At 38.5% G+C, this 11,038-nt stretch overlaps 1 protein-coding gene across 3 annotated transcripts in view; it reads left to right on the top strand.

The window, feature by feature from the left end:
* RGS7 (regulator of G protein signaling 7) overlaps positions 1 to 11,038 on the top strand; it is a 237,743-nt gene that overhangs the window by 195,961 nt on the left and 30,744 nt on the right. For all 3 annotated transcript variants that reach the window (XM_042480230.1, XM_042480240.1, XM_042480249.1), the window contains exons 7-9: positions 5,781 to 5,845; positions 7,666 to 7,742; positions 7,845 to 7,926. In XM_042480230.1, coding sequence (XP_042336164.1) covers positions 5,781 to 5,845; positions 7,666 to 7,742; positions 7,845 to 7,926 — 224 coding nt within the window. The remainder of the gene's footprint in view (positions 1 to 5,780; positions 5,846 to 7,665; positions 7,743 to 7,844; positions 7,927 to 11,038) is intronic.

The following is an 11,038-nucleotide window of genomic DNA, read 5'->3' on the forward strand; positions in this document are numbered from 1 at the left end:
TGTACAGGGCGCTGCCATTTTGACGCCCCCATCACATGCTAGGGGTGAGGTCAGTATGGGCAGTGCGCCCTCGGCCAACTCCTAGCACGTGACGGGGGGCGCACTTTAGGCCCGTCTGGAAAGAGCCTAAAATATGAATAAAGAAGTCCCAATGTAAATCATCACGTGTGTTCATATCTAACTTCTCCATTAGTTCTTTTCAGCTACCTCTTCGTCCTGATATATTTGATTTTCATCCAATTACCTATTTCACTTCCTTCTTTGACCTGCTACTTTTGTTCTTCCCAAATCTCCCTGTATAATTTCACTATCTTATTACCTCCTATTTCCTTTCTATTTCCTTTCTTACTCTTCTCACCTACTCATTCTCTACCTTTATTCTTCTTTCATTCGTTCTAATTTCCCTAACTCATACCTTCCTCCATGTACCCCATGTACCCCATGAACATTATGTATTGTTATGTATTTTATCTGAATTTTGTACGCCGCTTTGATCAAATTAGAAAAGTGGGATAGAAATAAACTATTATTATTATTATTATTATTATTATTATTATTATTATTATTACCCCAACCCTCTGCACATACTAAATATCCTTCTTTCATTCTCCCTGTCTATATTTTCTCTATTTTCTATATCTTAGTCTTGCTTTTCGGCTTCTTCATTCTTCGACTGCCTTTCATACTATCTCTTTCGTTCTGTCTTCCTTCCTGCCAATAACAATCTTAATTTTGAAAGGTTGAACTTTCTTATTTTGTTTATACATTCCTTTGGGCCCTTTCCCTGGTTGTGTTAATTGTGAAATTCAAATTAATTAAAAGATCATTACTGCTATTTTGCCCCAATTCAATCCCCCCCATTCCTCTGAAAAGTTTTCTTCTGGATTTTCTCTTATCGCGTGTGTTAATTTATCCATTTCCATAGCTTCATATAACTTTAGTAACCATTCCTCTTTCATAAGGGTGGTTTCACTTTTCCATTTTTGTGCAAAACATACCCAAGCTATTGAAACCATACAATACACAATTTTTCCATGTTCTTTTCTTAATGCATCATCAAATATCCCTAATAAGTAGAATTCTGGATTTAATTGTATTTTTTTTCTTTAGTATTTCATTAATCAAATCATTTATCATTTTCCAATATTCTTTTGCTCTTTTGCAGGTCCACCAGCAATGATAGAATGTACCAATTTCCTTTTTACACCTCCAGCACATGGGGTTGTTTGTTTTGTATATTTTCACAATTCTTTCCAGAGACAAGTACCATAAATAAAACATTTTGTAAAAATTTTCTTTTAAGTTATGAGAGAGACTATATTTGTTTAGCCAAACCTTCTCTCATTGGGACAATTGAATAGGGTGGCCAATATTCTTTGCCCATTTTATCATTTGTTCTTTAATGGTTTCTTCCTCTGTGTCATATTTAAGAAGCACCTCATACAATTCACCAATTAATTTACTTCCTTTTTGTTTTTTTACAAAAATATAGAGTGGCAGCAACTGAGCAACAAAAGGCTATGACATACATTCAAATTCACCAATGAGGTGCAAGCACTATTTCCAAACTATTTATGTCACATTTGTTCTTTGTATCTTAGTCCAGTATTCTGACTGTTAGTTTATCAGCAGAACATATCAAGATGTTTTGGAACATGGCACAGAATACATGTCTAACAACTTTGAAATTACTAGAAATTGACAATATTTTCTATGCTTGATAAAGCTGTATCCTTTAACATGGCTCTACCTCATTTAGTCTTTATAGGCCCAAGACAGACTGCCTGAAAATGGTGGTCTGCAGGCACCCGTTTTAACTCCAGAGGGCCACTGCCAAACCGCGCAATGTCTCTCCGGAGTCAAAAGAACCCAGTTCTTTCGGGTTCTTTTTGCAGCACCCGGATTATGTCGTGACGTAAGCAACATGCAGTGACATGCAGAAGCTGCACGTCTCTTATGTCAAGATGGTGGTGCCTGTGTGGATGGGACAATGCCATTAGGATCCGCCATTACACACTAGGGTTCTGGATTGTGCAGTTGCTGCACAGTCCGGAACCCTAGTATCGCCATCACCACACCGCTTTTGGCCCCTCTGTCTCGGGCCATTTTTCTTTGTATTTTCCTTTGCAGCCATTTGTCCCTTAAAAATCATGAGGTAGGTTATTTTCCAGGAAGTAAAAGATGCTAGGAAATAAATATATTTTAAGCTTTTGTTGAGAACAAAGAGCTGATTGGGTGCACATGGAGGGACAGTTCTGAACTGTCTAAGGATGCGCCTGTACTGTAGAAATAATGCAGTCTGACACCACTTTAACTGTTGTACACTCCACCCTGTAGAATTCAGGATTTGTAGTTTCATCAGGCAACAACACACTTTGGCAGAGAAGGCTAAAATGCCTTGTAAAACTACAAATCCTAGGATTCCATAGGATGTAACTGCAGCACTTAAACAATGTCAGAGTGCATTTTTTCCTGCAGTGTAGATGTATCTGAAGAGCTGGAAAGAATTAAACAATTCTTCACTTCAGCATCCCAGCCTTCACTCAGGTTTAATCTGCACTGCAGACATAATGCAGTTGTACATCATATTAACTGCCATGGCTCAATGCTATGGAATTCTAAGATTTGTAGTCTGTTGTGGTACCAGAGCTCTCTGTCAGAGAAGGCTAAATATCTCACAAAACTATAGATCTCAAAAATCTATAGCATTGAGCCACAACAGTTAAAGCAATGTGCAGTTGTTTTATTTCTGCTATGCATATTAGATCTCATTCAGAAGCTCTTAAGACAGAAAGAGACACAGATTTATATGTATAGCATAGGCCTGCCTTTATGCAATTTCATTAATTCCTTTATACATTTTTGTAGGGCCTGTTATGACTTCAATTTATGTAAAACATAGATTCATTTCTGGGGGTGGGGTGCTTTTTTTTTTTTTTTACAACCAATCAGATCCTTTAAAATCTTTTTAGAAGCTAACATTTGGCTATCATTATCATCATCATCATCATCATCTTCATCTTCACCCATTTCTATCTTGTTCTTTTACTCAATGGGTGCTCATAGCATCTTCAAAAAAAGGAAGTAACAACGCAATAAATAAAATACAACACCAGAGAATAAAACAATAAATAAATAAATAAGTCATTAAGATATAAATGAGTCATTATAATAATTATAAAGAATAGAAAACTGAGATATCATTAAATATCTGTTACAATAAACATGTTTGCAATTTCTGTCTAAAAACAAGAACCAATTTCACAAGAAAGCAACCCAGTCATCCTAGAATTTCAAATTTTCAGTGCCAGCCCCTAAAAGGTTTCATGCCCTTGTGAGAGTGGCCTAGAGAGCCAAGCCTCCAAATTAGATCTTAAATACCAGACAGGTTAATATAAGATATCCTAGTCTAGGCTTCAGTCCCTTAACAGGCAATTAAATAGTGAAGCCTGAATAAATTGGAGTAATGTGTTCTGATAGCAAGTAACAGAACAGCAACAACAAATCTGCTTCCACATTTTGGAACACCTGAACATTCCAATCTTTTTTTTTAAAAGACAATAAAAGGAGTATACTGCCCAGTACACCAACCCAAAAATAATTGAAGCACGGAGAAGACACAGATGTTAAAACAATCAAAGTGGCTAAAACTTTGAAAATACATGGATAGTACTAGCTATTGCCTAGAAACTGTTAGCACCTGAGTGTCCAGCAAAAGTGGAGATGGGGTTTTAGAACTTTATTTTGTTTTCGCTCATGATTCGCATCTTTTGTGGGAACAGACTAGAATCTGTCAGGGTGAAAGATGAAATTTTGTAACAATGCACAGGATTATATGTTTCAACAGTAGTACAGTTCTTTCAAAACAGATCTGGAACTCTATACAAGCTGCTCTTAATTCTATTAGAGAAGAATAGTGGGGCCTAAATATGATATATAAATAATAACACCCTCAAATTTATTTTTCATGGAATCTTGGACCTTCACAAGAAAACTTTCTATATGTTTTTTTAAATGAAGCAGTGTTCCTGGAACATTAAATTCTAGTAAGACCTGTTGCAGTTTCAAGGCAAACATTGACAAGGGGGTTGTCATATTGACCTCATTCATTTGGCTTGAACTGTAGCAGATATGCCACCATCTTTCTTGACGGGAGAATATTTTGAAGTTTTAGCTTTTGAAATTAGAATTGTACATGCTAAAGTCATACTTTGGGATTAAAAATAAATTGGTAGTGCAAGTTTTTTTTTTTCTTTTGCCTGGAAGAATATGAATCCTAACAGTGCTACCTGTCAGCACCTAGGTTGCTGTATTCTGCACAGATTCCTCCTTCCAAACAACTCTTGGCTGCATCAGCACTGCAGAAACAATCCAGAGCTCTAGTGCCATAATAAACTACAATTCCTAGAATTCCATAGCATTGAGCCATGGCAGTTACAATGGTGTCAAACTAGTTTATTTCTGCAATGTGGATGCAGCCTTGAAGAGTAACCTTGAATAATGGCTCTGTTCAGAATAGGCCATCACACTACCTCCTGGACCATGTTCCCATTTTGTCTGAACTGAGACTCTTTGGTGTGTTGGTTCTTATCTAGAAGCACAGTAGGGAACCTACAGTATGAATAAAGAAAGGTAAATGTTTCCTACTTAGCAGAAAAGAAGTGCCTGTAATTTGTATATATTTTAGGGATAATACAGTATCTCAACAGGATTCCTAAAACAGTTAGCATAACAGCATAAACATTCTACTCTGTTCAGAAAGCTAATGTACATTTGGCCTTTCATTCTGTCTATTAACATTCCATGTTACTGAAGGAAGAGATTCAATTTTACTTTATGTATCTATTTTGTTTCCAACATTTCTAATGCTGCCCATCAAAAAAAGCTTCTTTGGGCAGTTCACTTAGGCAGCATTAGAAATGTTGGAAACAGCAATTGTAAGTGGATTCATATTCAGGCATCTTTCTCCCACTTGTCATCTATTACATATATTTGTAGTTTACATTTTTTTAGTTTTGTTTTGTTTGGAATATTAAAAATGGCAAAACTGTAGACTGAGACAAATATCTGAATCTATTGCATCTTAAACAGCTGAATCACTATACACCTACAACTAAGGAGTCCATAAAATGGATGCAAAACCACTAGCATTTCCCATCCTTACAAACTGCATTAATAATCACAGGGTCATAGTGCATATCAGAGCCTAAATACCCTAAAGACACCAGATCCCACCTGATCTTTGAAGCTAAGCAGGATCAGCCCTGCTTAGTACTTGGATAGTACTGCTAATGAATACAGGGTGCTGCAGATTACATTTCAGAGGAAGGAACTGGTAAAACCACTTCTGAGTATTCCTTGCCAAAGGAAACCCTATTAAATTCAAGGGGCTGCCATAAGATAAGACATCTTGAAGGAACATACAGACATCCATAATAGTATCCATCTCAGTTTAAGAGCAGTGCATTTTCTGTTACATAAATGGCAAAAAGTAAAGTAAATATAAAGCAAAAGTCTCCAATCCACTCAAATGTTTACCTCCAGAGATATGTAAGGAAAGGCAGAAAATAACTAAATCACTGCTTTTGTGATGTCCACAAGATCCTCATAAAAAATAGCCCTGTGTCTGAATTGACTTTGGCCTTTTAAACTGAAACACATGATAGAGACAGGATTTTTTTGGTTGAATGGAACTCATATGAAGCCTTAGGATCTTGATGTCTGGGGTTTAGATAGCATCTCAGATAGTAAGAAATGACTGATTATTTTTTGTGTTCCAGCGGTTTACCTCTGCAAGCGAACAATGCAAAACAAAGCACGGCTTGAGCTAGCAGACTATGAAGCAGTAAGTACCTGGGGCCTTTCCTAGAACTGAGATGTCAAATGAGTGAGACTCTAAAACTTGGCACTGTGCAGGGAGCAAAATCACAGTGCTGTGTTGTTTTTAAACAAAATTCCTACTTATGAGCAAGTTCAGGAACTTTACTCACACATAGGTCTACTAAAACTGGTACTTGAGTTTCAGCATTTTGGAGTCAAAATAGGTGTTGATCCAAATTATATTAACACATTGATTAAAGTACAGTGTGGGTAGAGTTTGCCCTCTTAAGATACATGAGGTGATGTTCCTGTGCATACATTGCCTTAATGCTAACCTGTGTACTCAGCTCCTCCCCAGAAAAATAACAATGACAAAAACAAAACGTGTTTGAGGGCATTTGGGTTTTTCCCCATTCTTTGTGCCTGGACATGCAGCATAGCAGGTAATTCTTATGAAGAACTTTTTTTAAAAAGCATTTACATATGTTATTTCTGAACAGTGGTTGCCCTGTCATCATGAGAAAACACACCTTGGCATTTGTCTGAGATGGGATAATCACTGCTTAGAAATTGCTGCCAGAATCCTAGATCACTTTTTGCTTAATGTAATCTTATGTATACTTAACTAAGTAGCAGAGATGCTAAGAAACCCTGTTAATGAATTGCTCAGACATTTATGGAGACACCAGTAAGAGTGCTGAGTGCACATCAGGATCCATACACATTGCTGCACAATTCACCTTGGGCACTTTGCTGACTCTGCTACTTAGTAAGATGACAACAGTCCTCTGCTGGATATGGATGATATGAAACTGCCCAATTCTAATTTCTGCAATAAGTACATTCACTTAATTTTCCTATTACTTTGCTGTGAGAATGACTGCACTTCAGTAAGGATTTTTAGCAACAATTTCATGCCTGATTCATTTTAGTTGGTCAGAAGGAGGCCTGCAATGAAATCCTATGCATATTTACTCAGACGTAAGTCCTCCTGTGTTCAGTAGAGCTTTCTGCCAGGTAAGTATGCATAGACTTTCAGCTGGAATTGAGCAGGCTAAAGTCCACTTTTTTGGTTTCATCTGCCTAAATGCAGAAGAGCATTGTGAATACTGGGTGCTTTTGGCACTACACTGTTAATGTTACAGGTTTTCCCACCAGTCATGCCTGGATCTAAAAATGTAATGTTTATTTATATACAATTTACTTCTAAGAAAAGTCCTGGTATGCTGTGAAACCAGAGAAGCACAGAAGTGCTGAATCTTTTTTGGAAGTGGATCAGTAAGTGAATATAACATTTACATTTCAGTTTTTAGATGTGAGGTTCACCTGTGGGAAAAAGCCACCATTGATGTAAAAAACTAATTTATTACTGACCTAACTATCCTTTGTCAATAGGGAGGTTCCACTGTGCATAGAGAACTTTTACAGAAGCAGAAAAAAATATCCCTATCCAATTAACTGGGCTGAAAAGAAAGAAAGTTTGGCATGCACAATGGAATGAAAAGGGGATGGAGAATATAAGGATCTCTATAATGGGGCATTTCTGTGAGCAAAGGCCCTAGGTATTGTATCAATGGACAGTTACAGTGATTTAGGCCTGTACAAACAAAAACAAAAATGAGCTCAGATAAATTCCAATGCACTTTTCCCTGTTACCATTAAAAATGCTATCTCTCCTTCAAATAATCGCCCAACAACTTTCACAGAATGTAGCAGGAGTCTGTAATGTGAATCAGTGATAATGTCAAGCTACAGCCACTCCATGAAAAAAATGTCTCTATAAATCCAGTAGGGAATTTTGAAAACACTACCCAAGAAACTTGCTAATGTGTGGTATGTTTTCAGGAGAGCTTGGCCAGGTTACAGCGAGCATTTGCACGGAAATGGGAGTTTATTTTTATGCAAGCAGAAGCACAAGCAAAGTGAGTTCCACTGACATTTTGTTGCTGGATTTGTCACCCACCTTCTTAAGAGGTATTTCAATATACATTTTTTATGTTACATATCTACCTCATCATCAACAGAGTGGACAAGAAAAGGGACAAAATAGAGAGGAAAATCCTTGATAGCCAGGAGAGAGCATTTTGGGATGTGCACCGACCTGTGGTATGTAAAGTAATGAATCTTTTAAAGCAGCTAACAATTATAATAATTATATATAGGATGATCAGTTACTAACTGTTTGGAATTTGGAAGGCTGTTCCTTCTCTTTTGTTTCTCTTTTCCCCTTTCCTCTTTTCACTATGCAGATCTACTTCAGACATTACACTTCTTGATCCAATGAGGTCATTGACCTGTCAACATATCTCATTCTCATGAACACACTTGACATGTTATGTGTGAATTGAAAGATATTGCTCACCAGGTATCGGCAACCTCTGAAATCTCTGTGATATCAGCATTGATTGTTTCCTCTCTTTGACATCTTTACTCACCTATTACATTTGCTCACAAGAGATGTCGGCAAAACATGGAACATTTAAACAGCAGCAAAATCTATCTGTTTTCAAAATTATCACCTAGCCCCCTTTCTTCACAGCTGACTTGCATGGTTTATCTTTCAAAGGTGGTGAAATTGCTTTTTAAAGATAAATTGGTTTAATTTCAATTACCATAACCATAGCAATAGCAAGTACATTTATATACCACCAGTTAGTGCACTTAAGCACTCCCTAAGTGGTTTTACAGTGTGTAAGCTAATTACCCCCAACAAGCTGAGTATTTATTTTAGCAACCTACAGAAGGATGCAAGGCTGAGTGGACCTTGGAGCCCTGCCTGTGATCAAACTCACAACCTTGTGGCTGTGATGATAATAATAATAATAATAATAATAATAAAATTTATTTGTATCCCACCCCTCTGAGAACAATCGGGGCAGCTAACAAAGTTAAAAATACAGCACATATAAAATCCCTGGTGCCCTCCCCTCCTTAAAAAAGTATTAAATCTAATGCAGAATTAAAAACAACAAACAAACAAACAACCCTCCCCCAAAAAAACATACAAGTTAAAAACTGACCAGAAGGTCAAGAAAATCACATCAGCAAACAATCAATGGGAGCAGCAGTATCTTATTCCCAGATGTTTTTTCTGAGGCTGGGTTCTCTATTCTGGGAAGGCCTGCCGGAAGAGATCCATCTTAACAGCCTTTTTAAAGCTGTCTAAGGATGTAAGTAGACAGATCTCACCCGGCAGGCTGTTCCACAGTCTGGGGGCGACGATGGAAAATGCCCTCTGGGAGGTAGCCGAGAGCCTAGATTTTTGTGGCTGAAGTAGGCCTCTTCCTGAGGAGCGGAGTGCGTGGGGAGGATTGTAGGGGAGAAGGCGGTCCCAAAGATAGTTTGTACCCAAGCCATTTTGGGCTTTAAAGGTGATAATCAACACCTTGTACTGGGTTCGGAAGCTAATGGGCAGCCAGTGGAGGGACTTTAGAACAGGGGTAATATGGTCCCTCCTGGATGTTCCAGAAATTACTCTGGCTGCCATATTCTGTACTAGTTGCAGTTTCCAGACCAAGCACGAGGGTAGCCCCATGTAGAGCGCATTACAGAAGTCTAGACATGAGGTTACCAGTGTGTGCACAACAGTCTCAAGATCCCTTACTTCCAGAAAAGGGCGCAGCTGGCGTATCACCCGAAGCTGATAATAGGTGCTCCTGACTGTCGCATTTACCTGGTTCGACATCAGGAGCGACGAGTCAAGGAGCACCCCCAGACTGTGAACGCAGTCCTTGACGGAGAGTGTGATGGCTGCAGTACTGGCATTTAACCACTGTGCCACCAGGGCTCCCTTACCATAGAAAATTAAAAAGATGTCTGGCAGCAGTCCAGCGGTTTTTACAGATGGTTAGAATTGTAATGAATATTTGTGATTGTTTTGTTGGGAGAAAACCCTTGTAATTACAGATAAGTACCTAGATACAGTTGCAGGTTTCTAAACAGTTCTCTCTGATATTGATATTGAATGATGTGCAAGATTTTACATGGCTAAAGTAGAGTAGGGAAAGATGCACAGTACACAACATAAAACACTATGGGGTAAAGCAGACGGCCAGGAAGGAGCAGCTTGGGACCATGACAACACATGGCTCCCTCCTAAAGTGGGCTGCCGCCAGAAGTCCCAAGCTACTCCAACCAGCAGTTGGTTTAAACTGACTCCTTTATGTGGCAGCATTGAGCTCCTTTTTGTAGCATCGGAACAGCTTCCAGATGCTTTGGGGGCATGTGTCATCTACATAGCATGGCCCCAAAGCAGCCGGAAGCCACTTCTTTTGGCTTGTGTGTTTTGGGCCTATGTTGTCTAGATGTTTAAGAGATGATTCTATTGAAAGCAACCTGGCTGTATTTAAAACAACTGTCTGGTCAGCTTGTTTTATTTTAAATAGTCTTGACAAATGAAAACAATTAATTTGGAAACCCTGCCTCATAATGAATTACACTTTTAATGTATGGATGTGTGTCACATTTATATGAGACAGAAATATCCATGAAAATTATTTTGCACTTCCCTTTTATTATAATAATAATAATAATAATAATAATAATAATAATAATAATACTGTTTATTTATAGCCCACTTTTCCAAAGAGATCAAAGCGGGTTACAACAAAGGTACTACACAATGTACAAATTTACAAACAGCATCCACATAAAAAATCAATGACAATACATCAGAGTATTAAAAACAAGATAAAAATTATAAGGTTAAAAACCACAACAATAACTAGCTTAAAATGCTAGTGTAACGGAGAGAGAGCAGAAATCACAGAGTCTGGGGGAAAGCCTGTTGGAAGAGGAAGGTCTTCAGCTTCTTCCTGAACAGGTCAAGGGAGGTAACCGAGTGGAGCTCGCCGGGAAGAGAGTTCCAAAGCTGCGGGGCCGAGTTGGAAAATGCCCTCTGTGCAGGAACCCTCAACAATTGCTTCCCGGCTGATCGGAGAGTGCGGGGCGGATTATATGGGGAGAGGCGGTCCTCCAAGTGCCCTGGGCCCAAGCCATTTAGGGCTTTATAGGTAATAACCAACACCTTGTATTGGGCTCGGAAGCGAATGGGCAGCCAATGAAGATCTTGCAAAATAGGTGTTATGTGGCTAGTCCTGGAGCATCCAGTGACTAACCTAGCTGCCATATTCTGCACTAATTGAAGCTTCTGAGTTTGGTACAAGGGTTGCCCCATGTAGAGCGCATTACAGAAATCCAACCGAGAGGTGACCAGAGC

This window comes from Sceloporus undulatus, chromosome 1, assembly GCF_019175285.1.
Source record: "Sceloporus undulatus isolate JIND9_A2432 ecotype Alabama chromosome 1, SceUnd_v1.1, whole genome shotgun sequence".
Taxonomy (NCBI): Eukaryota; Metazoa; Chordata; class Lepidosauria; order Squamata; family Phrynosomatidae; genus Sceloporus; species Sceloporus undulatus.